The sequence below is a fragment of the Dermacentor andersoni genome, chromosome 4, assembly GCF_023375885.2.
Source record: "Dermacentor andersoni chromosome 4, qqDerAnde1_hic_scaffold, whole genome shotgun sequence".
NCBI classification, from domain to species: domain Eukaryota; kingdom Metazoa; phylum Arthropoda; class Arachnida; order Ixodida; family Ixodidae; genus Dermacentor; species Dermacentor andersoni.
Window position 1 is genome coordinate 22,974,042 of NC_092817.1, and position 27,293 is coordinate 23,001,334.

The 27,293-nt window shown below is 43.9% G+C and overlaps 1 protein-coding gene across 5 annotated transcripts in view; it reads right to left on the reverse strand.

The window, feature by feature from the left end:
- Positions 1–27,293, reverse strand: part of LOC126535851 (uncharacterized) — a 118,353-nt gene that overhangs the window by 24,650 nt on the left and 66,410 nt on the right. For all 5 annotated transcript variants that reach the window (XM_055073499.1, XM_055073500.1, XM_055073502.1 and 2 more), the window contains 11 exons: positions 25,460–25,572; positions 21,428–21,614; positions 15,088–15,230; positions 10,745–10,963; positions 10,001–10,120; positions 6,558–6,679; positions 5,279–5,364; positions 5,034–5,094; positions 3,612–3,804; positions 2,312–2,461; positions 773–919 (listed from right to left, as the gene is read on the reverse strand). In XM_055073499.1, the coding sequence (XP_054929474.1) occupies positions 773–919; positions 2,312–2,461; positions 3,612–3,804; positions 5,034–5,094; positions 5,279–5,364; positions 6,558–6,679; positions 10,001–10,120; positions 10,745–10,963; positions 15,088–15,230; positions 21,428–21,614; positions 25,460–25,572 (1,541 nt within the window). The remainder of the gene's footprint in view (positions 1–772; positions 920–2,311; positions 2,462–3,611; positions 3,805–5,033; positions 5,095–5,278; positions 5,365–6,557; positions 6,680–10,000; positions 10,121–10,744; positions 10,964–15,087; positions 15,231–21,427; positions 21,615–25,459; positions 25,573–27,293) is intronic.

Consider the following 27,293-nt stretch of genomic DNA (forward strand, 5'->3'; position numbering starts at 1 on the left):
TTTCTCATTCAAACTTGATTTTTTTTATTGCCTGATAATTCAGAAAATTCTATGGCCCCTTCCCGTGCAAGATAAATTGATCGGTGACTTTACTTATTTACACAAAAGGTAGAATTTCGATAAAACGAAGCAAATTGCCGATTTTACCTACTTGTTATATCGAGTTTTAACAGTAATATATTGTTAGAGAAAACGGCTGTTCATTGTTCGAAAACTATTCAATATTCGATTCGATTCACTTCTGGAACTATTTGATTCGTATTCAATTTGGTCTCAAAAATTCCTATTTGCACACCCCCAGAACTTTGAAGAACTTTACTGAAAAACAATGGCCAGAATACGAAACAATGTTTTGAAAACCAAGACGTCACACTCACGTACTGCCACAGGGGGTTTCGGTGTGAAATTCAAAAATGAAACTTTGAGCACAATTTTCTCTCCTAACATATTGATGGTTTTCAATATGTTCTGTACTACTTATTTTGCTGTTCAGTTTCGTTTTGTTTTTTCCGCTCCTGTTACAGCCCCTGAATGAGGCTGACAGTATTAATAAATGAAATGAAATGAAATAATAGCCAACCTACTACCGCAAGATCAGCGAAGTCATTCAAGAATTTAATTAATCTAAACTCATTCATTGTTTCACTTTAGCGTTCATTTAATGAAGGTGTTCTGATGAATGAACTACAAGTCTGTGTAGGTCCAGTGGAGATAACTAGAACAGCAGCAAGACAAGGAAACAGAATGCAATCACAATGCCAGACCCACTCACAGCTCTCTCCATGGAAGCAGCGGACATTGTGGAAAGCTGGGGAGGCTGGCTATCAGAGCTGCAGAGTGGCTTGGCCCTCTTGCGCGCTGTAACTGCCGCCAGAGGCCTCGAAATGTTCTTGTCAAAGGTGGAGTCTGACAGGGTTTCCTAGAGAATCACCGAAATATGGAAAATGAAGTTGCATGTTGCTCGAAAGCAACACACAATTTTCAATGTGCGCTCAGACACATCATTAAAGGACAGCTAAAACAAGACTGGCAAGAAACTTTTTTTAAAGGAATCCTTTCCTCATACAGAAAAAGTGCAAAGTTCACCCAAGTGAGCCGAGTAAGCTTTCTTAAATACAGTGCACTATGACCTGTGAGGAGAGACAGTGAACTGGCAACACTACACACACTGCAAACTGTGCTATTTGCTCCTTCAAATGCTTACACCAGCCTATCAGTGTAGTTGTGGGTGCAAATGGCAAGCACATCTTCATGAGACAGCCAGAGTATCGCTTTCCCATGTCCATGCTGGGCTTTTATCTGCTAAAGATACGAATGTTCCAAGTTGCTAAGTGACATTCAATATGCCACGCTTATGAGCAAAGTCTGCAATGTGACAATTCAAAGCATTGTTGCATCCTGATCAATGCTGACAAAGCAATATGCTTCATGCTGCATTTACATGCACACCAAATAAACAATAAGAAAGTCTGTTAGATATTCTGTGGATATAATGCAGCCACACGGGAAACACAATACTTGTATTTACTTTTATGTGAGAGCACTACAGCAGCAATTTGAGCACACGTTGAGCGCACGTTGTCGCATACCAGTTTTGGTTATTTTAATAAAGTTACTGTTGAATTGAATTGAATTAAAATTAGGTGTTAACATTTCAGGATGGCAATGTCAACACTGGACATTTTTTTGCTGCTTTAGGTTATGAGCATGTGACAATGGTAGCCCACAATGTTACTTTACCTACATATCTGCTTCTGTGAAACCTGCACCCAGTGCTGAAGACTGTAATCTAGGCAGCCAACAAGAATTATTTGTTACGGGATATATTCACCATTAACAACTTGTTTTCAAACTTTAAGCTGTTGTGGACCCATCAATGGTCAAGAGATCTCCTTGCGCAGCTTAGTTTTCTTTTATGCAGAAACATGTAGTACAGCAAAGAAAACATCAAGCCTAAAGTCATGGCATAGGTGATGTGACATTTCAGTTTGTGGTTTATACATATTTCGGTTAAGTTAAATTCCTTAACCAGTACACTGGGCCCAAGTGAAAGTAAAGGCAGCTGAAGTTGCGTGCCTAGAATAAAGGTTTTAGAAAACATAAGTTCACTTGTAAAGGTTGTTGCAGCATGCCTGCCAAACATTTAATTTCACCTGATCTTTTAGCAGCTACTTGTCAATGCCATATTTTAAGAGCAATCTCTGCAGAGCCATTTGAGTTCCCTCGAAGACAGCAAAGGATCCATTAGTCCAATGAGTAACTACGCCAAGGTTAATTTAGTATTCAGCTATGCAATAAGAAAAGGGTTTACCTCAATCCTGGAACGGCTGTCAGTTGCAAATTCTACGCTAGCCACAAGGTCAGGTGACGACTCAGAGGCACCTCTTTGAAACATGAGGTGGTGGTCGCCATTTCGTGCACGGTTCTCTTTGGGGATGTTGCTTTTTGTTGACGATGGAACCTGTTGAAGCAGTTGGTAAGTAATAAGAAAACAGTGAAGGTCATTCAGTCTCGAAAGCTCGCTTAAATGCTTTCGTTTTATCCAACATGCCAAAACACACTCATAATATATAAGAGATTTGAATAGCAACAGTGACCTTTTTCATTATCACAAGAACGAACACACAATAGCTAACAGTAACATGCATTTTTTCTTCCAATTTGCTTCTGAGACATGCACCTTGTATGAAAGCCTTGAAATAAATCTGCACTGTTATTTTGCATTAGGCTGGGAGGTCACTTGAGTACAGCTGTTGATCTATAAACGTTTCACACAAAATAGAGCACATGTAAGCTAAACTCAGCCAGGAGCTTCCACTCACTCAAGTGAAGCTGGAAGGAAGCATGGCCCGAACTCTGGCCGCCAATGTGGTTCATGTTTCCAAAATAGCACAATGCCCAATAATATTCTCATACTGCTTTCAAACGATGGCACTTTCTTACTCTTCTCTTTTGCACTGGCTGGGAACGCAAATTGAAGAATGCAGTTTTGCTACAATACAGCTTGCAACAAGCAGCTTCATGTCCCATGAAAAAAATGGGTCAACTTTTTGAGAGTTGGTGTGTGCAAGGCCACTGTATTGCCAAAATATTCAGAGAAGTACAGTGTTGTATTGTCATTGATGGTGAGTGTCCTTAAGAGAGAAGCTGTGCATGAAGTTTTTAGTGGTCAGCAACTACGGTCCTTGTGGCTCGTTCACTTTTTCCATTAATAATGTACTTTTAAATATTGCGGTAGAACTAAATAAAATGTTCTGTGCAGAGGCTTGGCATATCAAAGTGAGAAAATATGAAAATTTACTCATAACCTAGGGCTACCTTCAAGGGTAATACAGTCTCCTTGAGACTTCTGTTTTCTGCAAGGTTCTGATAGTACCTGTATGCTAAAAGCCTCTAGATGAGTTATGCATATGCTTCAACGACCGTGAAAGGAGCTCAACAGTTGCAATGATAACAGACTACATTTGGCCGTGTCTTTTTGTTTTTTGTTGTTGGCACCAGGCAACAAAGAATGGTTGATTGCTGGGAGCAGTTGGTGCAGATTTATTGCGCAATGGAAGTGAAGCAAGAGGACACATAAATGAATGGGACAGTTTGCGACATTAACGTACCTTGCGTCGTGCACCACCACAAGCCTGGCCTGAAGTGAGGTCAGGCTGAGGACTGTTGAGGAGCTGCAGCTGGTGAAGCACTGCAGCCAGGCTGGCTGCATCTTCTTTACCCTCAAGCAATCGTGAAACTTCAGCACCAATGGACATTTTCAGGACATCACATGCGGGCTGCTGCTGCTGAGACGACGGCCGTCTATTGATTGAGACAATGCCAGTAAGTAGCTATTCTTATACTGCATGGCAAGAGCCTTAAATGTGCTCCAAGAGCACCTATAGAATGTTATAGATTTGATTGACTGATGAGCTTTAACGTCCCAAGGCAATACAGAGGCTAGATAGGCGCTGGAGCGGAGGGCTCCCGATCAACTTTGACCATCGCAATGCTCAGCATCCTTGGATTCTACCTTCACTGGAATGCAGTCAGGAATCAAGTCTGTTGTGCACAGCAGCAGAATCCCAGCCAATGAGCCAATATGGCAGGAACTCAAGGTTGTGGGAATTGAGGCGAACCCCATGGCTTTGAGCAGGCGTTCGCTTATTCTGCCATCCCTGCAACTCTCCCCTTTCACCTGTGATTGTCTCGGGGAGTGGGCTTTTACACGGAAAGTTTTTTGGCAGTGTTGCTTTACGCAGTCAGTCACAGTAGCGTAACTGGTGCGACTAGGAAAGCGAGCACGAGAGAGGCATCTCAGGGAGAGCACAGGACGCGTACATGTCTTTCTTCTTGTCCACCTGCCCCTTTGTTTGGGCACCACTCGAACTCGAGACTGCTTACGGTGCCCTGCCCTTATGGCAAGCGTGTACCTTGTGTTGATCCGTTCCAAATGCTAAGCCAAGGAGTGGTGTCTAGTGCTCGTGCATGGTTGTACTATGTCGGGCTGCACTTATTGGAGGCTCAAACTGACGGAGATAGCCCTAGCTCTCACGAGAAGGCCCATTCGTTATTGCGAGAGTATGCAGTGTTGGGACTAGCTGGAGGCGAAGAAATTTGTTTGCGTTACCTTAGGGCAATATTGTGTTTCTTGTGGCACAGTGCTCGGTGTCCTTTGCAGGCTAAACGCATGCGAGCAGCGGTGCACTAGATCATGCAAGGTGACCAGTGACGGGGCCCTGATGCTCATTAGGCCCTAACACTTGGTGGTCGGTATTCATGTGAGATACAAGAGGACCCCAAAAGAGTTGTGACCACATAGACTAGCTAAGTTTCATCAAGTCAATGAATTCCTCCACAGGACTAAGATCCATCCTGTGCAAGCCATGCTTACCCCTCTGATTTCATAATTTCACAGTTTTTTCTCAGATAGCCAACAAATAAAAAGACTTGATAACTCTCAACCAGATGCAGGCTTCTGCAGCTACTTGAGAGCATGCGAATGCATCTTGTTTAGGTTTAAAAAAAAAAGAAGAAAAAGGTCACAGTACCTTGGTGATACATTGAGGACCTCAGCAGCATGTTCCATACCAGATGCATGGCCTTGAATACCTAACAGGAGGAAAATACAACAGATAAAGATATAAAGGCATGCTTGCATATAACTACTGCCCAAAAATTCAAGATTTCAAGAATTCTCCTACTCCCACTATGATCCACTACCCTCACTCCTCCAAAGCTTCTTTACCACTTCTAGAAGAATGTCACAAAAGAAAATATTATAGGGCATTCCAACCATTGGCTTGCTTTGAGTCATTCGTTCGATTTCCGGCCGACTCCTGAGGCCACACATTTTGCACAGGTCTCACATGGCTAGGCTGGCTGCAAAGAAGAGAGAGAGAGAGAAAAATAAAAAGAACACTGGTGACATAAGTCAAGAAGAGTGGTTGCTGACACAAGCTAGACATCCGGCTTATCACGAAACCATGAAGCAAGCACTACAATAAAATGTTGAATTAATGTTGTTTCGGGGATAAATTTAAGATCATGAGGAAAGCTACTCAAGCCTCGTGGCAGCGCAAGAAGACAGGCTAGACGATATTGAGGTGCAGTGCAATGACAGCAAAGATATTGCTTGACAATGTGAGTTTGAGGTTGCAAGTTTTAAGTTCTGAGGGACACTGTACAGTTAAGATCGTTGAGAAGGACACAAAAGTGTTGCTTTGACTGGGTAGTAATTTTCTTCACTCAACTGCATCCTTCTTGTGAGGAATGTTCCAGAAATACTGTTCTTAATGTGCACAATCAGAACAGTTTGTTTGAACAAATCTTTTATTTCATGGGATGGCTCTCTGGCCTAATATGGAGAATAGCAAAGGGGAGAAAGTGTGTCATGAGTGGAAGGCACGATGCGAGGAGCAAGATTTACAACCAATGTAAAAGCCAGGAGGAATTTCACTTTTATAAACTAAATAAAACTACTTGTTTTATCTAGGGACCTTAGTTTGATCAACGTCTCATAGCTCAGTATCTCTTCCTGCCAAAGGTGCTTTCTGTATACTGCCTCGTGTGCCAGACATTCCCACATTACGCGTTTGGCGGTGGGTTGTACCGGTTGTTTGCAGTAGAGGGCCGGTGTAGCCACCAGTTGGGGGCACCATGTGCATTGCCGTCAGCATGAACATCTTGCTGACTTGCCTCAGCCCGATGTCTTTGGTGTGTGTGCCACTTTTCCAGTATGTCTGGCGTGAGGTCAAAGCCAGATGGCAGTCGGAAATGTATTGTCCAGTGCGGGGTAAACCAGGAGGCCGTGGGTGAGAGTTCACAAGTACAGCATTTCGCAGGTGCTAAAGTGTGGTTCAGTGATGCTTGTGCTTGTCATAACTAAAAGTTGGATGCTAGCTTCAGCCATTTCTGGAGCTTATATTGACACAGGCTTGCACAGAGAACGCTTACTTGGAGTTAAATGTTGAGGCCAAAGGAAGTTAATTGTCAATTACTGTTCCAAAACACTTTTGCAATTAAAACTTTGGCCTTAGCTAGACAACACACTCTGGAAGGAAAAGGTAACAAACCTGCTTGAAGTAGCTGATGTAAATGCGGGAGGGTAATCCCTTGAGTCACGTGGGGAAGCCCATAACTTTGTCCTGGCTGAAGCTGCTGTTAGGATTGGGGCACTGGGATGTGATTGCTGAACCTGTGAAAAAGGACAGAGATGGATAGCGTTTTGGTCCATGACAGTGCCATAAAGCTCCACTTTCCACTTTATTCATTTCATGATACTCACTGCTGCCCCTTTCCGAGATTTTGTGCAAGTCGACGTACGTGCATTTTTTGATTCTCTAATTTGATATTTTGTTAAATATTAAACCTGTAGTAGCATGCCAAGCCTTTTACTCAGCTAACCACTCCCCATATCATAAAAATTTCTCTCATCAGCACACACATATTTTGACATATTGGTTGGTATATGTGGTTTCCTTACGATACATTCTTGGAATACGCAAATTGTGCACACGGTGGGTTGGCTATGCGGTGGGAATAATGTGAGATGGCAATGTTTGTTAAAAAGACTATTGCCCTAGGCTAGCGGTCTGGCGTAGTGCAGCAACATTCTGGGCAGTTTAGCTCACAGGACCCAAATGCAAAATATCATGTCTTTGTCCACTACTGTAACTAAACTGCCAATACAAAAGTGAGAAAAAGTGACATACTGAATCAACTGTATTTCAGGTCAATAATCTGAACACACACAAAAAAAGAAGAAAGATCTGAAGAAGTTCAGGCACAAAGTGAGTTCATTGATTATATTCAAGTTTTGCCTTCAGGTGCAGCTTCATGACAATGCACACTACAATGTAGTGAAACAGCACATGAAGGCAGAGTTTACATTCACGTTGCCAGAAGGCTACACCTATTATGGTGCGAGAGGGCACAAAAAAAAAAGTGTGGTGAGAACAGTACAGAAAAGGGTGTTCCTTCAACACCTCAACCCTTAAACAGGGAACTGCAGTCAAAATGCTATTGGCTGAACAAAGAAACAAGGCTGTTTCTGGAGGTTTGCTTTGCACTATTACAGTTGTGGCAGGCTGCTCTTGCAAAAATTTGAATGTTGCAGTATGCAGTTATTCATTAGGTTCTGTTCATGGGTTGTTCTTTCCATTTCTGATGATTGCAATTCACACTGCAGACACTACATTTAGGAATTAGTTATGCGTATTAAATGGGTAAATATCCAAGGCTTGATTACAGCCGCTTCTTAATGTAGTGGTGTTGCAATACAGTAAAACCTTGTTAACTCAGCCCCTGTTAATTAAGAAATTTGGATAATTTGGCATCCCCACTCCTCCCTTCAAAAATGTAGATAGCCCTATGGCAGCAAACCTTACTTAATTTGACGCAAAACTGTGTGTGCACCGGTTAATTTAGACTGGAGGCAAGCCAAGGAAGGTGCTAGTATATGAATAAGTGAGTTTCAGAGCACATATGACTACTTTCATTATTTTTCAAGGGCCAGAAACGCCGAAACCGCTTTTCTTTTTAAAAACGTATGAAAGTAGGTGCTGCTATACGTTCAAGGTAGGGTTTTGAAGCATGCATCACTACTGTCATCGATGTTGTGCCGTGCTGTTGCTCTCTGCAGTGATGGTGGTACTGGCTAAGCGCATAAAGTACACGGCCAAGGATTTAGCGACCAAAGTAAAAATTCTCAAGATACTGAAAGACTGCGCTTCATGAGAAGAGGTGCTGTGTCAGTTTGGTGTAAAAAAAAGCACTCTACTGACATACGCCAAGAATAAGGCACAAATAGTGGAAGCCTTTGAGAGCGAGAAATTTCATGCCGGTCTAAAGCGTTTATGAACCACAGCCCGCACACAGCTGGAGGAAGCATTGTTGTGGTGGATTGCTGCTGCATGTGACAAGAAGCTGCCGTTGAGTGGACCACTTATCTGTGTGTAAGCAGGGAGCTATGCCTTCTGAATGAATACTGATTTGTTTATGGCATCAGAAGGCTGTTTTGCACCTTTTAAAGACTGACATGCCCTTGTGTTCAAGACTGTGTGCGGGGAGAGGGGTGAGGTCAACAAAGAAGTTGTTAAAGATTAGCAAAACTTCCAGCTTAAAGAGCATGTGGTAGCTTACGAACTGAATGATGTCTTTAACAATGACGAAACGGCACTCTTCTTCAAAGCGCCGTCTGACAAAACAATTGCATTCAAAGGGGACCCTTGCACTGGTGGTAAAAGAAGCAAGGAGCAGGTGACCGTGCTGCTGGCATCAAGCATGGCAAGCACGGAGCGCCTTACACTTCTTGTTATTGAGAAAGTGCTGAAACCGAGATGTTTTTACATCAAGCACCTTCCTCTCAAGTACCATGCAAATCACAAAGCATTAGTTTGTGCCTGGCTGCAGGAGCGACCTGGATTGACACTTCAGCACCAAAGAAGTGCAAGGTGCTGTTCATAATAGACAATTGCACTGCACACTGCAACATTTCGAATCTGGAGGCAATCTGGCTTGGATTCAGTCCTCCCAACACTACCGCTTCCCTTCAACCGATGGACCAGGGAATCATCCAATATGACAAGAAAAGGTACCATAAGCAAGTGTTGGAACGCATGCTACTCTGCGCATATCGGAAGTAGCTGTACAACATCATGCTTCTGAGTGCGCTACATATTTTGTTGGATGTGTGGGCGAATACGCAAACACGTGCAAACTGGCAAACTGTTTCAGACATAGTGGATTTGTGCGGGCCGAGACATCTGAAAGCCTGGAGTCTGCGGCACCAGAAGAGGAGGACAATTTGGCATTCATTGGCCTGCTCCCCTTCCAAGCTAAGCTTGCCGACTACGTTGGCATTAATGACAGCATTGTCATCGCCGGCTAGTTAAGCGATGATGAGATCATCAGCGATACCCTCGGTGCGGCAGATGAGGTGTCCGATAAAGATGACCCGACCAATGTAGTCCCAGTGCGTCGCACTGCAAAAGAAGCCGCAGATGCTCTACCTGTTTTAGAGGAGTCCTGCTATGATGCTCCATGCAATACGCTTGAACTGGAGGGATTGTTGCTGGTCTGAAAATTAGTCCTTTCCACTCAGCTATCCGCGAAAAACAAATGGGAATGACCGACTTCTTTGCGAAGTAAAGGTAGACAATAAGAGAACTGTAAATGTGCTGTTTTTGTTCATTCAATGATTTGACATTCCGACATTTTTTTTTTTGCTCCCTTGAGATCCGTATTAACAAGGTTTTAATGTATTACTACTATTACTACCACCTCAGCTTATCTACTTGCAACAATCTCAGCTACATGTTAATCAGCGATACTGGTGAAAAATATATTGTTTACAAAAAGCCGCAGCACCTCAATATATAGAATCAGAAAGTGACAGTTACCTAAGTAAAAAGTGAAAACATTAATAAAAAAGAAGTTGAGAGCAACTACAAATGTCCTACACCTGGTCACCTATCAAGTACACATGCCAGCCTGTCACATATTTGCAAAAACAGACCTGAAAATTGGCAGGTAGCTCATTGGTCTTTGGTGCTGTGCCAGGATTAGACAGAAGGTTTTGACGAGAGTAGCTCCTAAAATTATCCCAAAAATTGTTGGCACGGCTACCTGGAACCACCTGCAAAAGTAATACAGGCAAAGCAGTTGGCATGTTTAATACAGAGCATACATACGTGAAATATGACTTCAGAGTTAAAACAAATTCACCTTATTTTCATTTTTGACTTAAATGACAACTGCCAAGTTCCACTAGCACACGTGGGATATTAGCACAAGTATATATTATTTCAATGGTGCACAACATAGAGTGAAATTCTGTAAAGAAATGATTTTTTTGCTGTGCTGTTGTTGTAAGAAACAACAAAATTTGATTACACCATCAATATTCATTTCTTTTCAGCTTGATTATTAAAACATTATTGCAGTTCCATCTGCGTCAGAAAAATCGGTCGGTGACTGTACATCTGGGAACTACACCTCTGCAATAAGCAGAGGTGCAGGATTTCGAATACATGGCAACATAAATGAGAATTGTTTCATTAAGGTATGCATGTGTACATGCATTCAATGTGCATGTTTTCTTAAGGCTAGGTTTTAAACTATACTTACAAACAGTGCCTCAAGCTTTCTTGAATACCACACACTAATTTTATTTGTACCTGCATAACAAGAGTCCAAGGTGCAACTAAAGAACTGCAAGAGGCTGGAGAAACAGTATGGCTGCCATCTAATGGGAACTGACCTGGTTGTTGAGGGTGGCTCCTGGAGGGGCACCTCTGCCTTCAGCAGTTACCAGAGGACGATGTGCCTGGGGACCAGCGGCATGAAGGGCAGCTGCGGCTGCACCCTGCATCCAAGTACCAGTGGTGGGATCCTGCTCTGCCAGGTAGGGACTCCCTTGCTCCAACGGCTGCAGGTTGGGCCCCCTCAAGCCATCATCTACGCTTGGTGAGCAGCTTTGCTGCGGAAGTTTATCGAAGCACAGGGGCATAGTGAGCACACAACTTTGAAGACCAGCATTACATTGCTAAATGATACACATGAAATGTCTGATAATGGGGGCACCACCTAGCCACTTCATGCATTTTTCAAGTGCATCAGATGCCATCCGCACAGGCCAGTCAGCGGATTATTGTAAGAATGCCATCCTGGCATGCATGGCAGGTGCGGCAGAGCTGTGCTACTGTGCAGCCTACAGACAGTTTACAGCGGTTAGGTTGGGGAGCACAAACGAAATGGCGCTACTGGCTCCGACGCCATACGACACTTTCCGAGTGGAGCTGGATGCCTAAATTGGCACAAAAGGGGAATGGACTTGTGCTAAAAGTCTATTGAATCTATAGGATAGCATTTTGCACATATGAAGCAAAGTGTGCTGTGGTACACCTGAGAAAATATCCTCCGATACTATGCCACATCAGCATACTCTGCAGTACCAATAAGGGCAAACAAGAGTTCTTGTGTTGTGGGGACAGTGTCTTTTAGAAAATAAAAGGCTACCTGTCAAAGATGAATGACTGTTTTTACGGATTAGGCTACTGCTTTGAAAAAGAGATGTTTAACTCTGCTACAATGTGATGTGAACAGTTACGAGCATGAGTGAGTTAGGAATGATTAAGTGACTTTCCGTGCATCATGTCATCACACTGCTGTGCTTGTTATTCTTGTCCCCTAATGCCCAATTTGTTAACACGAAGAGACAACTAGCCAAGGCTTGTATGTGTGCTTAATTGCGATGGAGTCTTGATGACAAACCGAGAATGTTTCACGTGTAAACATATATTACTGACTATGTTGTGGCAAATTACCGGAATTAAAAAAGTGTTGCTTCACTGGAAATTTTGTTCTGAGCACATAAAGCATAATGATACAGTATAATCTTATTAATATGATCCGGTATTGTAGGATTTCCCAGGGAGAATGGTCACTATCTAGAATGCAAAAAAGTTACACTTCTGTTTCACCGGCTTAACATGTTCCCGAAAAAAAAAAAAAAAGATCTTTCTGCACCAATGTTTCATATATCGCCAAACTGTAATTGTATGGTATGTTTTCCAGTCACCAGATCCCCCGTAAACAAGAAAAGTTGCAAGGCACGTATGATCGAGAGCAAGCAGTAGGCACCTGCAATGGCAGCTTGCTCACAGTACTTGACCGCCCATGTCATGGGAATTCGAGGAGCGCAAACGTAAGCTTGCCAAAGCTGCAAAAATGACAATGTGCATCTCGGGCCGCTCGAGTCCCACAAGATCAGGGCACACTGGCATGTCGTGTTGTAACGATTCATACAACGCTTCACATTACGTAGATGTCAATTACACTTCAGACTGCTGAACTTTTTGAGTGACTTCCAATCGTATGCTTCCCCGGTCAGTATGTTTATCTTGTGTATTTTGCAAATACTTATGAATGAGGCTTTACTGTAACATTCTCAACTGACTGCAGTTTTTGCTGGAAGTGCAAAATACCAAGGCACTATGGGGGAAAATTGGGACAGTTGGTGCATGTCTCCTTGTCTAGCACGGCCGTGGCTGCATGTAGCTCTCGGAGTGGGCACGGCCTGTTTCAGAGGTAATCTGCCGCATGTGCAAAGGGTGGGCATACCGAGATGGCGTGGCATCATGTGCGCTGTCTCACCATGAGTTTAGTGCTGGAGGCTGTGTAATCTCGAGTTTCAGAGAAGCGTTGAAGCGAGGTGCAGATGAAGCATTGACTCCCCGCTGCCAGCGCTTTTCATGATAGCATCGTCCCACTGCAAACGACCCTACCAGATGTGAGGGCGGAGTGGACACGAAAGCATGGCTGGATTTTTGGATTTTCTTAATTCGTGCCACTGATGTGAAGATATCATCGACATGCCATGCAACCGTATGTTTCATTCCCCATACTTAGGTTCAACAAAATGAAATTTTTTCTCAGTTAAATTTGCTTTCTTCATTTGTCCGATAATCAGAAAAATTTTGCGGCCCCTTCTGTGTAAGAAAAAATCTATTGACAACTGCACTTATTCGCATAAAAGGTCAATTTTATAAAACAACGAAATTTCGATATAACGAAGCAAATTGCCGATACAGTAAACTCTCAGTTGTACGAACGTCGGTTTATCGAATATTTCAGAATAACGAACTTTTTAAAAATTCCCGGCAGTTTTCTTATAGATTCTATGCAAAAATGTTTCACTTAAACGAAATTCGGAACAGTCAATATTTCAGTTTAACGAACTCGCTCAGAGGACCAAGGCTTATTTTTACGATCAGAACAGATGCCCGCCCTCATCAAGCCGCCGCTCCAGTGGCAATGTAACGTCGCTGGCGCTACAGTGCCCCTTGGGCAAAGCGGCGGCGCGGCAAATGAACGGCAATGAGGCATGGCCTCCGAGATCACCCGCACAAAACGAGCAAGCATGTAATCTTGGAGGCCATGAACAAAGTAACATCGCTGGCGCTTACAACGCCGCCAGAGCAAAGCGGCGATCTGTCACACTACAAAAACCACGTGGTGTGTCTTTTTTTTCGACCGGCTAGTCGTGGCATGGTCGTCGTCTCTTTCTTTCGAAGAAGACGAAGTAAAGACGAAGAAGAGGCAACCGCCAAGCCAGTTTCAATGCCTCTCTAGCTGAGTTTGTAGGGTACATTGGAAAGTTGAGAGACTTTGTGTCTCAACAGCAAGCTGTGCCAGAAGAAGTGTACAAAAACATTGACTCTTTGGACAGTTTTGTTACTTCCTGTGCTTTAAAAGTACAAGTGCAGAAGAAGATTACAGATTCTTTTTCTAAGTGAGAAAGGCAGCATTATAACTGTTATGAACCTTGTACTTGTTGATATGTGCAAATTCCATTTCACACATTTCTAACACTATGGATCTCATGTCTTTTGCTCCATGAATTGAACTTCCAAACTTTTGACTCTGTATGCCATGTCTTATGCTGGTCTAGTGAATATTCAGTTTAATGAACTTTCAGTTAAGTGAACTATTTCCTTCGGTCCTTTGAAGTTCACTCAAGTGAGAGTTCACTGTATTACAACCTTCGTTATATAGAGGTTTAACTGTATGTGTTGAATGTCACTGAGTTCGTTAATCAATGGTGTCTCTCCAAAACTTCACAACGTGGAAAAAAGTCTTTTTTCCCTTTACAGAGATAACTTTTGTTTTCTTAGCTTTTCTATTTGACTACAGTAACTTAGAACTAAGCATGGCACTAGGTCACTGATTCGACCCTTGGCAGCACGGTAACATTTTGACAGCAGCATAATGCAAAAGACAAATGCACTAAGGCTGCAGTGCACCTATGTTAATCAGTCAATCCTACACAAGGTACATTTAGTGGAAAGCTAGAATTTCTTGAAGTAAAATTTATTACAAGCAGAAAACAACAACAACAACAAAAAAGCAGTAGCTACATTACCACCACACAGATCTGTTCAGTATGAAAGGGAGGGAACACCTGATCAAAGTTCAAGAAATGGATGTTGCAGAAGTATGATTTGAAACTAATATGTACCACAATGACTGGTTACAACAGATACAACTAAATATGAAATATGTATTCTTTTCAGTCACAGCAAACACATTTGTGCAAACAACTTGTTTTTGCATGTTAAACCCAGCAGTGACAAGGGAAGAACTAGGGAAATTCAGCAGCAAGTAAATTAAACCCCCTGTTTACCCAATGTGTCTCCATTTCCTGTTCTGGACAGAGTATTGCTACATGCAACTACTTTACTGAGAGCACTACCTTGCCTGATGGGACGCTTGAAGAGCTGTATTCCATTGACAATGATGAAGGAATATTTTTTGCTTCCTCATATTGCCTGTGCCCGATGATTCACTGGTCTACGTTTTTTCAGCTGAATATTAAATTCTTTTCATGAAAAAATGCATCATGAATGCATGCAAACTACATTTACTCTGTAATTATAAGGACTCACTAGAAGATACACAAGGATCACCCTACCACTTTGACATATTTCGATGGAGTCTGTGGTACCTTAGTACTATACTAGTATTCTGTAAATTTGACACATTTTTAGTCTACCATAATTCGCGACTGCAAAGAATATGTGCACTAGGAATGAGCCAGCTAACCTGGTGGGCTGCCTGCTGCAAATGGCTGATCTCCATCTGCTGGATACTCAAGAGCTGGTAGCAGTGAATGATGCTCAGAAGCAGTTGCTGCTGAATTGCATAGTGGTGCAGGATGTCCATGTTTGGAACTCGAAATTGCGGACCTGAAATGCAATCAGATTTTTTACCACACTATGACACACTCTGTAAATTGTGTGTCAAGAAGAAAAAAAGTGACAGAACAAAAGAAAAAGAACTCCTAAGTTGCACACTGCATCCTTCTGGGGTAATCTTTTCCGCCTGCTTCATAGTCTTCTGACGTTGTTTATGTATCTGACGAGAGTGTTTATTTAAACCCTTCCTGGAGGGTGACGTAACAAAGCTGGTTCAGGACAAAGCCAGTCTGCACAACGTAGCACAGCCAGACAGGAGCATATGAGCGTGAGCGCGCACTCAAGCCCTGTTGTGCACAAAGCAAACGCTGCGCATACTCGCTGCAATTGTATGTAGCTGTGGTCTGCTACGTAGCATAGATACCGGGGCCGCTGTGGGATGCCACGACAAGTCCACTGGATGAGCACACTGTGGTTTGCTGAGCACAACCGCGTTTGGCACGTTGTAGGCACCAAAACGGAAATGGTGGCGTTTATACGAACACCCAAAATCAAATTTGAATTGCGCACCATAGTGACGTTCAGTAGGCGGATCGCTGTGGACACACCCTGCTTCGCCGTAGCCTTTGGAGTGAAAATCATTGAAGGAGCAGAAGCATCGAGAATGTTGTTTGAGTGTCAATAACTGCTTCTGCTGAACGCACTGAAAAAATTTTTGCGGCAATGTATTTCTGAAATAGTCTAATTTAAGTTCACATAAATTTCTTCGATAAAAAGTGGTTCAGGGACCCCTTAAAGGCACATCACCTACCCTAGGTGGCACAAAAATGTCCATTAAATAACTTGTGGCCATACTTCACATCATTATGACTGTGAATTAAGAAGTCGGGAGAAGCATATGCTGGCCCAATGCTCCGAGTTGTTGGTAATCCATGAAAAAGTTTTCAATAAGCTGACAAGAACTCTTTTGAAAAAGTTTCCTTGATTTTTGTGTGTCTTTTACCATTCAGAAGCACAAAATACAGTGTCACTTCAGCAATAAAAGTTCGGACCAGAATGAGTAAAAAAAAAAAAAATGTAAGGATGATTATAAAACACTGATCAAGAAGACTTAGCAACAAATGCTTCAATGCACCCTTTTGTTGGGCTACAGAAGACTTTGGAGACGACAAGATTTAAAGGGATAATAAAGAAAAAAATCTTTTACGCTGCATTATTAAATTAACTTTCTTCAATACCAAAAAAAGTCACTCTCATAGTGTGAAGGGGCTTGATATGCCAGAAAAGATGCAAATAAAAATTACGACAGTACCCACCTAACAATCAATGCTGACGTAAATTCATTTTGCAATCAAGCAATGTAGTGACACGCTGTATTGCTTAAACACATCATGTCTGAGATGTGTATTGCAGCCTCTCTTACTTCCCTCTGGACACACTGCACCGTCTAACAGAGTGACCGCGAAGTTGGCACTTGGCCTGAGTTGGCATACACTGAGAAAGGCTTCATGTATGGGACGTGTACTGACCCCAGGCTCCTCTCTCATGCTTCCCTCTGGACACGTTGGACATCTAGCGCCGCCACCGCAAACTCTGCACGTGACCTCTGAGAGGCGTGGTGCGCCAGTGCTCACAAACGTTGAGAATCATTGCCTAATTGGCCGCAGGCATTTGTAGTGCACCATGCTAAAGCATCGGGCTACTGTGCTTGAGGAACTCGTGTGATGCAGCTTCAATTCCACCCAGCACTGAAGAAATTTTAACTGACTTCTTTTTCACTGGAGAACATTAAAGAGCTTAGATAAGGACAGCATACATACATAAATGCATTCTACAAAGTGGGTGAAGTTCCTTAAGAATGCTAACTGCATTGAAACAAAAGACCGCGTGGCATTGCCAGCTCGAAGTTGTAGCGCCAGCTTGTCATGACATCATTAACTTTGACAATGTCTGCTCAGGCCTAATTAGTAGGGGTGTGCGAATACCGAATAGTAGATTTCGAATCAAATACTGAATCGACTCGGATACCGATAAACAAAGCAGAATATTGAATATCAGAAAATTTAGCACCAGTTCTTGTGCTTCCAAATTTTGTGCAAAAAACATAGTGCTGCACATGCTCAGGAAGCTAATCACATTACTTACCAAGAATCTTGCCAGCTATCAGTAACTTAGGTATTTATGAATCTAAATGCATGGCATGCTCTGCTCTTATTAAAGGGAACAACAAATTAGTATGCCAGCACTAATAACTACTCAGTTCGTATACGAAGGTTTTGAAAATATTTCTTATTGATAGAATGTCCATCAAATCGAATTAAGTGCTTTTTCCTCCATGAAGCTGAACAAATAGCGAAGTTGTCCTAAATACTGTTACGTATACAGATGCACGAGAATGACTATAAACAGGAATATTTACAAGTGCATGCACATGTATTCTTGCCCAGAACAAACAGCACATGCCAGGCTACAAATAATGTTGTCCTTATCATCTCTATAGGCCTGGTCTTGGTCAATAAAATAACTGTTCCGTAGCATTACCCCTGGCAGCAAAAGCACTGTCCAGGAGCTCTAAAGGGAGTTGTTGGACGCACAATGGTAGATCTTGAGCCTTGATATGCGAACAATGTCACTGGATGGAAGGAGAGATGATGAGGTGGAACTGACAGGGGCAATCCTGTAGCTGACAGGTGTCACTTGGCGCAGCACATGATATGGTTCCGTGCAATGGGAAAGAAGTTTTTCAGAGAGGCCCACATGGTGAGAAGGGAACCAGAGAGGCACAAGCACAGCAAGAGAGGAAGTCGCTTTGTGGTGCAAAGCATCATATCATCTCTGGTTCCTTTGTGACGCTGTAAGCCAAGCATGGGCAAGCTGACGGGCGTGGTCAGCCTGCGTGATGGCATCACGTGCATACTTGCTAGTGGAGGTGGCAGATGGTAGGAGCACAGTGTCGAGAGGTAAAGTCAGAGCTCATTCGTACAATAGGAGGAAAGGCGAAAATACAGCGATATCATGACGAGAGCAATTATACACAAAAGTTACGTAGGGAAGAGCAAGATCTCAATCATGGAGGTCCAGCAATACATATATAGCAAGCATGTCTGTCAGAGTTGCTGTTAAAGCGTTCCGTAAGGCCGCTGGTCTGGGGATGGTAAGAAGCGGTCAGTTTATGTTGAGTCGAACACAGTATGTTGGCAATGACACGAGGGAGAAAGTAACGGCCACGGTCAACGAGCAATTGTCTCGGGGCGCCGTGAAGCAATAGAATGTCACGTAACAAGAAGTCCGTGACATCAGTTGCACAACTTGTCAACAGGGCTAAGGGGAGTGACACTGGTGGCATTGGGGCGAAGGTAAGTGGGAGTAGCAGGGCTCAGCCACATGTTCTTGAGGGGCAACTTGGTCAGAGCTGGGCATATACTAGCGATAGCGGCCACATGCAGTAAAGTAACCAGGAAAACTTGTCTGTGATGTAGAACTCCAGTGACTTCGGCAGTGATGGGATATAAGGCCAACACAGTGATAATGAAAGCATATAGGCTTGTCGTCAGGAGTTTGCCATGTGGACGCATTCCGGAACTGTGGAGGGAAGTCTGATGGGGGTCGAGGTGGAGTTGCAAAATGTGGCTGGACAGCAGAGCGTGGTGCTGAGGAAACAGTGTTGATACCCATGCTGGCGATCTCCTGTCAGACGATGGCCGGGATAAGAGGTATAGGAACTGAAGGCGAGCTGACGGACTGAACTTCCAAGGTAGTTGGAGCGTCCGCCTTGAGTTCAAGGCGAAGGATACGTGTAACATTACCGCAAGTGCTGGCTGGACGAAAGAGACCATCACACGATGATGTCACTGCGGTATTCGGCAAGTGCTGGAACTGATGTGCAATGTGTCGGCTTTTGGCTTGTTCAAGAAAGCAGCATTGCTTAATGATGATGTGAACAGTCGCGACGTTCGTAAACACAAGCAAGTTGAAAGTCTGTAATACCTTTAAAGAAGCACTTGCTTGGTATCGTTCCGATAAGACAGTATGATTTAGACCCTTTACAAACGAGGCAGGGTGAAAACCTCGCACTCAAAGAAAAGAAAGAAAGAAGAAATCAACATTTATGCATGAAGCAACTCGCAACAGTTCAACCTGCACGAAGCCACGCATAAAATAAATGCAATAACATGAAGTGCATGACGGCTGGTGTGAGGATTTACCAGGCCACATAAAACCAACAATTTCAGTTCTTGCAAGCTTCAGCAGCTTTAACGTACAACAGAATGCCCTTGTGCAGTCGTGCTGCCTAGCTAGCTCCACGCGGTAAGTGGTAAACGGTAGCAGCGGCGAACAGCATTCAGAACTTTAGCAAAATGCCTTTAAACTGCATGTTGCACAGCAGACGAACTTCGTTGCTTACCCGTCTAAATATGATTGAGTGTAGAAAACACCGACACGACAAAGGAAAGGATGAGAAGAAATTTCCTGCCGAACGGAGTGATCCATTGCTACCGTTGCTCCCACTGATGAGGCTTTGCAGGGAATGATTAGAACCGTACTGCCAGCACGTTATTGCCAGTATTCGGCACCCCACCTTGCAACTATTGTTCTTCGACATTCTTTGAAGCTTTGGCCCCCCCACACATGCAAAGGTTGTTACTTATTTTGCTCTGAAAGTGTGAATACGACAGGGAAGCAAGATCACTGACAGAAAACTACGGCATGTGGCTGGCTCCTTTCCCCAACTGTACTACGCAAGGCCACCACCAGTGGCACGTCCATCGGCACGCACTACGTGCATAAATGTTGTTCTCGCCAATGTGACGTAGCGCTTGCGCAATCATGCTTCGTTGGCCTATATATGCGCCTTAACCGAGTTATTTTTTTTCTCCGACCTTCATCAGTTTGAATTTCGTATAATTTGAATTTTTCGTAGCATCCTCGCGGAATTCGAATTAACGAGCATTTACTGCATTTCACAAAGATGGCAGCTGTGAATATGCAATGGTCATCCCATGCCCTCGCTTTTGTTGGCGAGGTGGTTTGTCGGCTTTCTGAGGGTTGTGCGACCGCTGTGAACAGAACTGCATTGAGTTGGTAACCATAACTTTAGTCACGGACACCCGACAACGTAGCTCCGATTAGGCCTAACAGGCTAGACAGTATGAATGATGGAGTGGTCACGACAAAATTCGCCGCTGGCCATTGTGATAATGGGCGCAAACTGCCCTGGAAAGCTTGTCGTGGATATGTTTCTACAGGTAGCTCATCAGAGATCGGTTGCGAGATCACGCATACGGGTTATATTGACGGCCGTTGAAGTGGTGTTCGGGTCCGCGGTCGACCAGCTGGCAACCACTGCATACCAAATGCCAAATTCGTCTGTGTGCTAGCATGTGGGTAGAAAATTTCTAACTGTGCGAATCTGCGTGTGTGATCACTGAACTCGCAAATTGGGTGCAATTGGCATACTTTCCGGCGGCTAATTGACCCAATCTTCACACATGCTTCTGCACTTTCCTCACGCACTGCTTTATTGGTCCCTCTGTTCGCGTAGCATTATTAGTTTTTTGATCGATCCAGTCGATCTGGTATAACCTCGTATCGATAAACATCATATGCTGCCGTGGGAATGCTGCGCATGTCAAGGCACCGACCACGGCCTGTTCATTCGTCGAAGGTGTGGATATTCGAAAAATTTAATATTCAGGAAATCTAATATCAGATATTTGATTTGCAATTTGAATTATTTGAACATTCATTATTCGATTTGAAATCTAATATTTGAGTATTCGCACACCCATACTAATTAGCTTTCTATAGGGAAAGATGGACTACTGCTGTAAAGGAAGAAGGCAAGCATTAAACATAGTAAGTTACGAAAGCTTTTACTGAGCCTCAATGACACAAATACAAAAAAAGAATACCTTTAAATGCGTCACACTGGCATACCAGAACTAGGGTTTCAGCATGAAATTTAAGAAATAGAACTTAAACCTTCCTTTTCTCTACTATAATCAACCTATTACTGTGAAATTAACGAAGACAGAGTTTTGAAGGGATACTTCATTAGCCTAACTAAATTAGCGTTTCTCTTTAGTATCATATTAAATGTTGAACTTGAACTGTAGACATAGATTTTCTTTCTTTCTTTCTTTCTTTCTTTCTCATTTTTTCATAGTGCTGTAATTTGAGGTGCAGGCTACAGATGTGAAAAGATTGTAACTGTCTTGGGAGAGATGCATGCCATCTTCAGGCTTCACCTGGTGACATGGCAGCTGCAGAGGTGCCAAATGCCTGTTGCTCTTGCAGAATCGACTGGCACATTGCATTGGTGTGCTCCAGCTGCTGCAGAAGGTGGTGTGAGAGCTGATGCCATCCTGGAACCATTGGATGCCCCGACACTCCAGGCATGGACTGAAGACCTTCAACTTCAGGAGGTGCCTGTGACTATGTACAGCGAACAACAAAGCAATGCAAAAGCTTTTATTCAAATTCTAAGAAAACAAGTATAATATGAAAGTTATCATAGATATTTTAAGCAAGCTGAACATGGGTTATTTTTATCCATGGGGTTTAATGGCACAAATGCTAGAATGGCTAGAGATTGCCAGTGCTATGTACTATCGACCAAAAAAGTAAACGGACCACGGCTTAGGTGGCCGGAGCGGCTGCGGGGCCACGCCGGGGCGCTGCTGTCTTGCTCCGCGCGCTGACGGCGAGAGTGCCCCCAGTGACGCTAGACTTCGCCCTCACTCTCGCGTGGTGCCTTGTCACGCTTGATAAATTTCTAGTGCGCCGTTCGGTTGCTCTACTGCTGGCAGTCGCGACGAAGGAAACCGTGCATCGCCAGTAGTCCAGCACATGGCGCTGTCGCACAGGGGCGGACGGCAGCCGGACAACAAACCGCGGCACTGAGAAGGAACGGAGACCCGTTCTGATTGTTTTGTTTATATTGACCGTATCTTTCATATTAGTGCATGTCGCCGGCGTCCACCGCTGCTCGATTTTAGGCAACGTTGCGCAAGTAGCCGCAACGGCGGCTACCGTGACGTGCGCTCTTTCATGTCATCGCGATAACTTAGAGAGTTGGAAGCGCTGCGTGGACCTCCGAAGCTATAGCGGCGGCGCTCTCGATGCCAAGGCGAGTAAGCCAAGTCATCGCGGTCGACGGCAACTTTTCATCGCACTGAGGACCCCTTCAAGCCACGGAATGTTTCCATGAATAAACTTTCATGACTGACTATAGTTATTCCTATTCGTCTTCCCAATTATCTCTTCCTGGCCGTGCTTTTGTAAAGTTTCATTACGGCCTACGCATTGTAGTATCTAATTAAAGCAGTTTTCAGAGGCGTCGCTAGTGTTAATATTAAACGTACTACTGGAGACAATGACGGAAAAGTGATCTCGACATATAAGCCGTGCCCGCAGTAAACCTTGCCGCCTGTGACTATCGCGCCGGCGTGAAAGAGCGCGCGTCACCGTAGCCGCCGTTGCGGCTACTTGCGCGACGTTGCCTAAAATCGAGCAGTGGTGGACGCCGGCGACATGCACTAATATAAAAGATACGGTGAATATAAACAAAACAACAATCAGAACGGGTCTCCGTTCCTTCTCAGTGCCGCCGTTTGTTGTCCGGCTGCCGTCCGCCCCTGTGCGACAGCGCCATGTGCTGGACTACCGGCAGTGCACGGTTTCCTTCGTCGCGACTGCCAGCAGTAGAGCAACCGAACGGCGCACTAGAAATTGATCAAGCGTGACAAGGCACCGCGCGAGAGTGAGGGCGAAGTCTGGCGTCACTGGGGGCACTCTCGCCGTCAGCGCGCGGAGCGAGACAGCAGCGCCCCGGCGTGGCCCCGCAGCCGCTCCGGCCACCTAAGCCGTGGTCCGTTTACTTTTTTGGCCGATAGTACATATGTTTAGTACCATGACTCAGTATAAAAATTACTGCAGGGATGATGAGTTCAAATTTGCAGGGGTTGTAAAGGGATTAAAAGCTGTAACTTGCAAAGGATGCAAAACATTTTAAAGCACGTTTTATACCACTTTTAAGCTCATCTCTCGTACCTCAATGGGGAGATGAGACTAGCACCAATTCTGGTGCCCCTATGTTCCTGCTAAAACAAGGTTTCTGTGGAGATTTGCGAAATGTGGAAAATTCTGCTTTAGATAGTATGTGATCATTCATCATACAAGGGCGAATCAGAAAGTCCTTGCCCCTATTTTTTATTAGCCAAAATAAGGTACACACAGGTAATTACAAATATACATACTATTCTACGTACCTTACACTATCTTCAACATAGTCCCCCCACCCCCTCCAATAGATATATGCCACAACACTGTTTTTTGTCCTACCTTTAGATATTGCTTCTCTGATATGTAAGGCTATGCTAACAGACCAAATAGAGCCCAAATTGAGTGGCACCAGAAGCAAATTGAATTGAATACCGTATGCTTTTTGAATGGTTTTCGAATATTGAACAACCATTTTCCCTGGTAAGTTGGTCCTGAATACATTCGAAGGCAATTAAGTGTTCAATACAGTCGAACCCACTTATAACAATACCGGTTCTAACAATATATCGGTTATAACAATGGGAAGCTGCTGCACCGTCAACTTTTGTATGTTTTCCATGGTGAAATAAGCCGCTTACTACAATGCCCCAATGCCGCATTATCAGTTATAACGATAAAGTCTGGCTGCTGGGTGTCTGTACCGAAAGGTAGTAAAATGCAAAATCCTTGGAAAAAAAAAAAAGAATGAGAAAACGAGAAATTCTAGCCGCTGCACGGTGGGCCGCTGCTGCAACAGCCGCCGCGTGCTCACTTTCCAGCCATCTCCGCGTACCTCTTTCTCGTTGCCCTTCCACCGCTCCAAACACGAATGGGCTGTGCCCATAGCTTTAAGCTGCCCCACCCTTTGAAACACGAATGGACCGCGCCAACTGCACTGCTTGCAGATTGCTCACTGGCTCCTCATTCAGTGCAGTTCTGCAAACAGTTTAATTGCTCATGTTCGTCTTTGTTGGCTGCGTCAAAATTGTTCCTGGCTACGTGGTTTCTCAGGCTCGTTTGACCAACAGTTGGTTCGACTCGCCGCCGAAGCGGAAGATGGCTGATTCGCCTGATGATCATTGGCAATGCACGACGTTGCCGGTGAGAAGAAAGCACACGGCTATAGATTTGGAAACTAAGTGCTTCTAACCGATGAGGCGATCGTTGCGAACATTCTTCCATCGGATAGCAACGTGATGACACGGTAGGGTAGGCTGCGTCAACGTTGTCTTCAGAGGAGGCCGGGCAGAGGATTCAGTCCCTCCGGGGCTTCGTTTTCCCGAAGAACCTTCCGCTGCACTAAGTGGAGCACCTGGATGCCTTGGAGAAGGATGTCATCAAGTTTTGCGTAAAGCATGAAAGGTTGACGGTGATAGGGTTTTCTCGTGCAAGCCATGAGAAGTACGTGGCAAAATGCTTGTGGCGATCTTGCCTCAGCGTTACTTCTGGATTTCTGAAGCTGACAAGTTGCCTTGGCAGCCTTCTCGCAATTTCTGAAAGGCCCCTTTTGGGGCCACCAAAGCCCCAAAACGATGCCTCAGTGGTGCTCACATATCGCTTGCCACCCAAGACTCCTCTTTGCAGTTGTTATAGCAGTGCCACTCTTTAACACCGACAGCCACAGCTTGTTACACATGATCAGTGCGCAGAGGAAGCAGTTAAATGAATGAACACAATCCGCAGCTGGATGGAGGAAGGTGGTGGGGAGGGACACTGGCCTGCCCGCCATTATAGTTTTCTCACAACATCTCTGCTATCCCCCTATTTTAACTTTTTCATACAATCCAGTTATAACGATTATCGGTTATAACAATGGAATTTTTGTGGCACTTGAATATTGTTATAAGTGGGTTCGACTGTACATCGATAATTAAAAATACTATAAAATATGCCTATCTAAAGCTTATTTGAACACTCTGCCATGGACAGTTTTCTGAAATTGTCAAAAGTGGGAACCTACCAATTTATTCCTCCAAGGGAATGTTGAACGCACAAACATTAATTTTTTTGCACACACATGTCACAAATCACTTATGCTTAGGAATGGTGTTTGATATGCTGATCACAACACTAACCCTAAAAAGCCCGCATTGACTGGCCACAAGACCGATATGACTGCAAAGCACGTTGCGCGCCTCCAAGTAACTATCATGTGTTTTTATGAGGATAAGTTTTTCTTGCTGTGCCGACAAAGAGGATCCAGAGAGTAGAAACAAAGCTTGAATATCAACACTCACCGGGTCACCCTGAAGGCCAGATGAATGCTGACGTTGCAAAGGTGTACCGATGATGCCAGCAGCACCATGCCAAAGGCCCCACTGACTGCTCCCACTGTGTGTGCCGTTGACTGCTGCAAAAGTAACAATGGGGAGAAGCACCATTTTAGAATTCCGCCAAGTGATTCAACTAACTATGATCACAACTAGCAACATTTGACTTTGGTGTGCTGAAAAGAATTCAACCTGTTTTTTACAAGAGAACCAAAAGGGAATAGATGAGAACCCAAGAAAAATACGAAGCAGTCAACTGCATGACAAACGGACACAGAAATCCAGAAAAAATTAATTCAAAGTTTTTGTTTCTAACAAGAACAATTCACATGAAACTAAGAATAAAGTAGAGGAGAGCTTGCTGTGTTCCGTTGTAGACTGTCATCATCAGGCTGCTACTAAGTATGAATGAGCAGATGAGCACAGTGGAACATTCTACTTGAAATGTGTGAGGAACATTAACGAAACCGAGATGCTCAATATTTCATCATCACCATCATAAGCCTATCTTTATTTAAGTCCGCTGCAGGATGAAGGCCTCTTCCTGCGATCTGCCATTACCCCTGTCTTGCACTAGCTGATTTCAACTTGTGCTTGCACTAATCTGAAGGTTGTTAATTTGAATCCTCCTCCAGTCCACTACATTCTCAGGCTTGGAGTGGCACCTGACACTGGAAAAACAAAGAAAGGGACATTGGCAAGAGCCAGTGGGGCTATACTAGTCCAGGTTCAACCAAATCAGGAAGGCCCACAAGCTTCAACAAAGGCATTCCCTCAAGAGAACAGGAATTAAGGAATTGGCCTCCCTGGTGCAGTATTCGGCCACTACTTCCCTTGTGACTCATAAACTCAATACTATTTAGCACTACGTAAAGCTAACAGACACAAAAGCCAAGCAAAGTTTGAGGGAAACGAAGTTCTTTTGTTCAAATAAGCTATCTAATAAACTGTAGTGATTAAGTATAGTTAAATTGACAACTTGATGTCAACGGGAACAATACCAATGCCCTTTGCATGACATGTACTGTGGTGCCTCTGATGACAGACTGTGGGACATGCCCGTGCCTTCATTTTTTTGGGTATTTATGTACAACAGTACCATCTCATTAATTTGAATTTCACAGGACTAAAAAAAAAAATGTCCGAATTAACCGAATGCCGAAATATCGAGGGCATCAGGAAAACAATGAACAAATGCTTACTACGTCAATACGCTTTTATTTAATGAATGAATCAACAAATCCTGATTTTATTTTTCTGAAACGCATTCTGGAGGCAGCAATTCTTGTCATCTCATCACCGATAAGCGCTTGCAGCGGCGAAGGCCTTGCGACTTCCTTGTCAGCGCAGCTGCGACGAGCGTCTTCATCCGAGACATGCTTTTCACTACTATGCGGCATCCAATAATTATTTCGCCAGTGAACTGCTCGCCAACAGATTATCCGTCCGTCACAATGTAGCCAGTGCTTTTTTTTTTAGGATTGTAGCGCAGCTCAGACGGAGCAAAAAGGAAGGTGAAAAGGGTAATGAAAAGGAACGGAGAACAGGGAGCGCTCCCCCTGTATTCCATTCCTTTTCATTACCCCTTCCACCTGCCTTTTTGCTCCTTCTGAGTTCCCTGTTCGCCGTTCCTTTACATTGCCCTTCCACCTTCCTTTTTGCTCGTTCTGAGCTGCGCTACAAGCCTAAAAAAGTCATGACATACCAACTCACCTAAACTGCTATGCTTTTAGCCAGTGCTCTTCATCTCCGACAGCTTTGTGCACTGAGTCAAAATGAAACTACTGTTTGCTGCAACCGC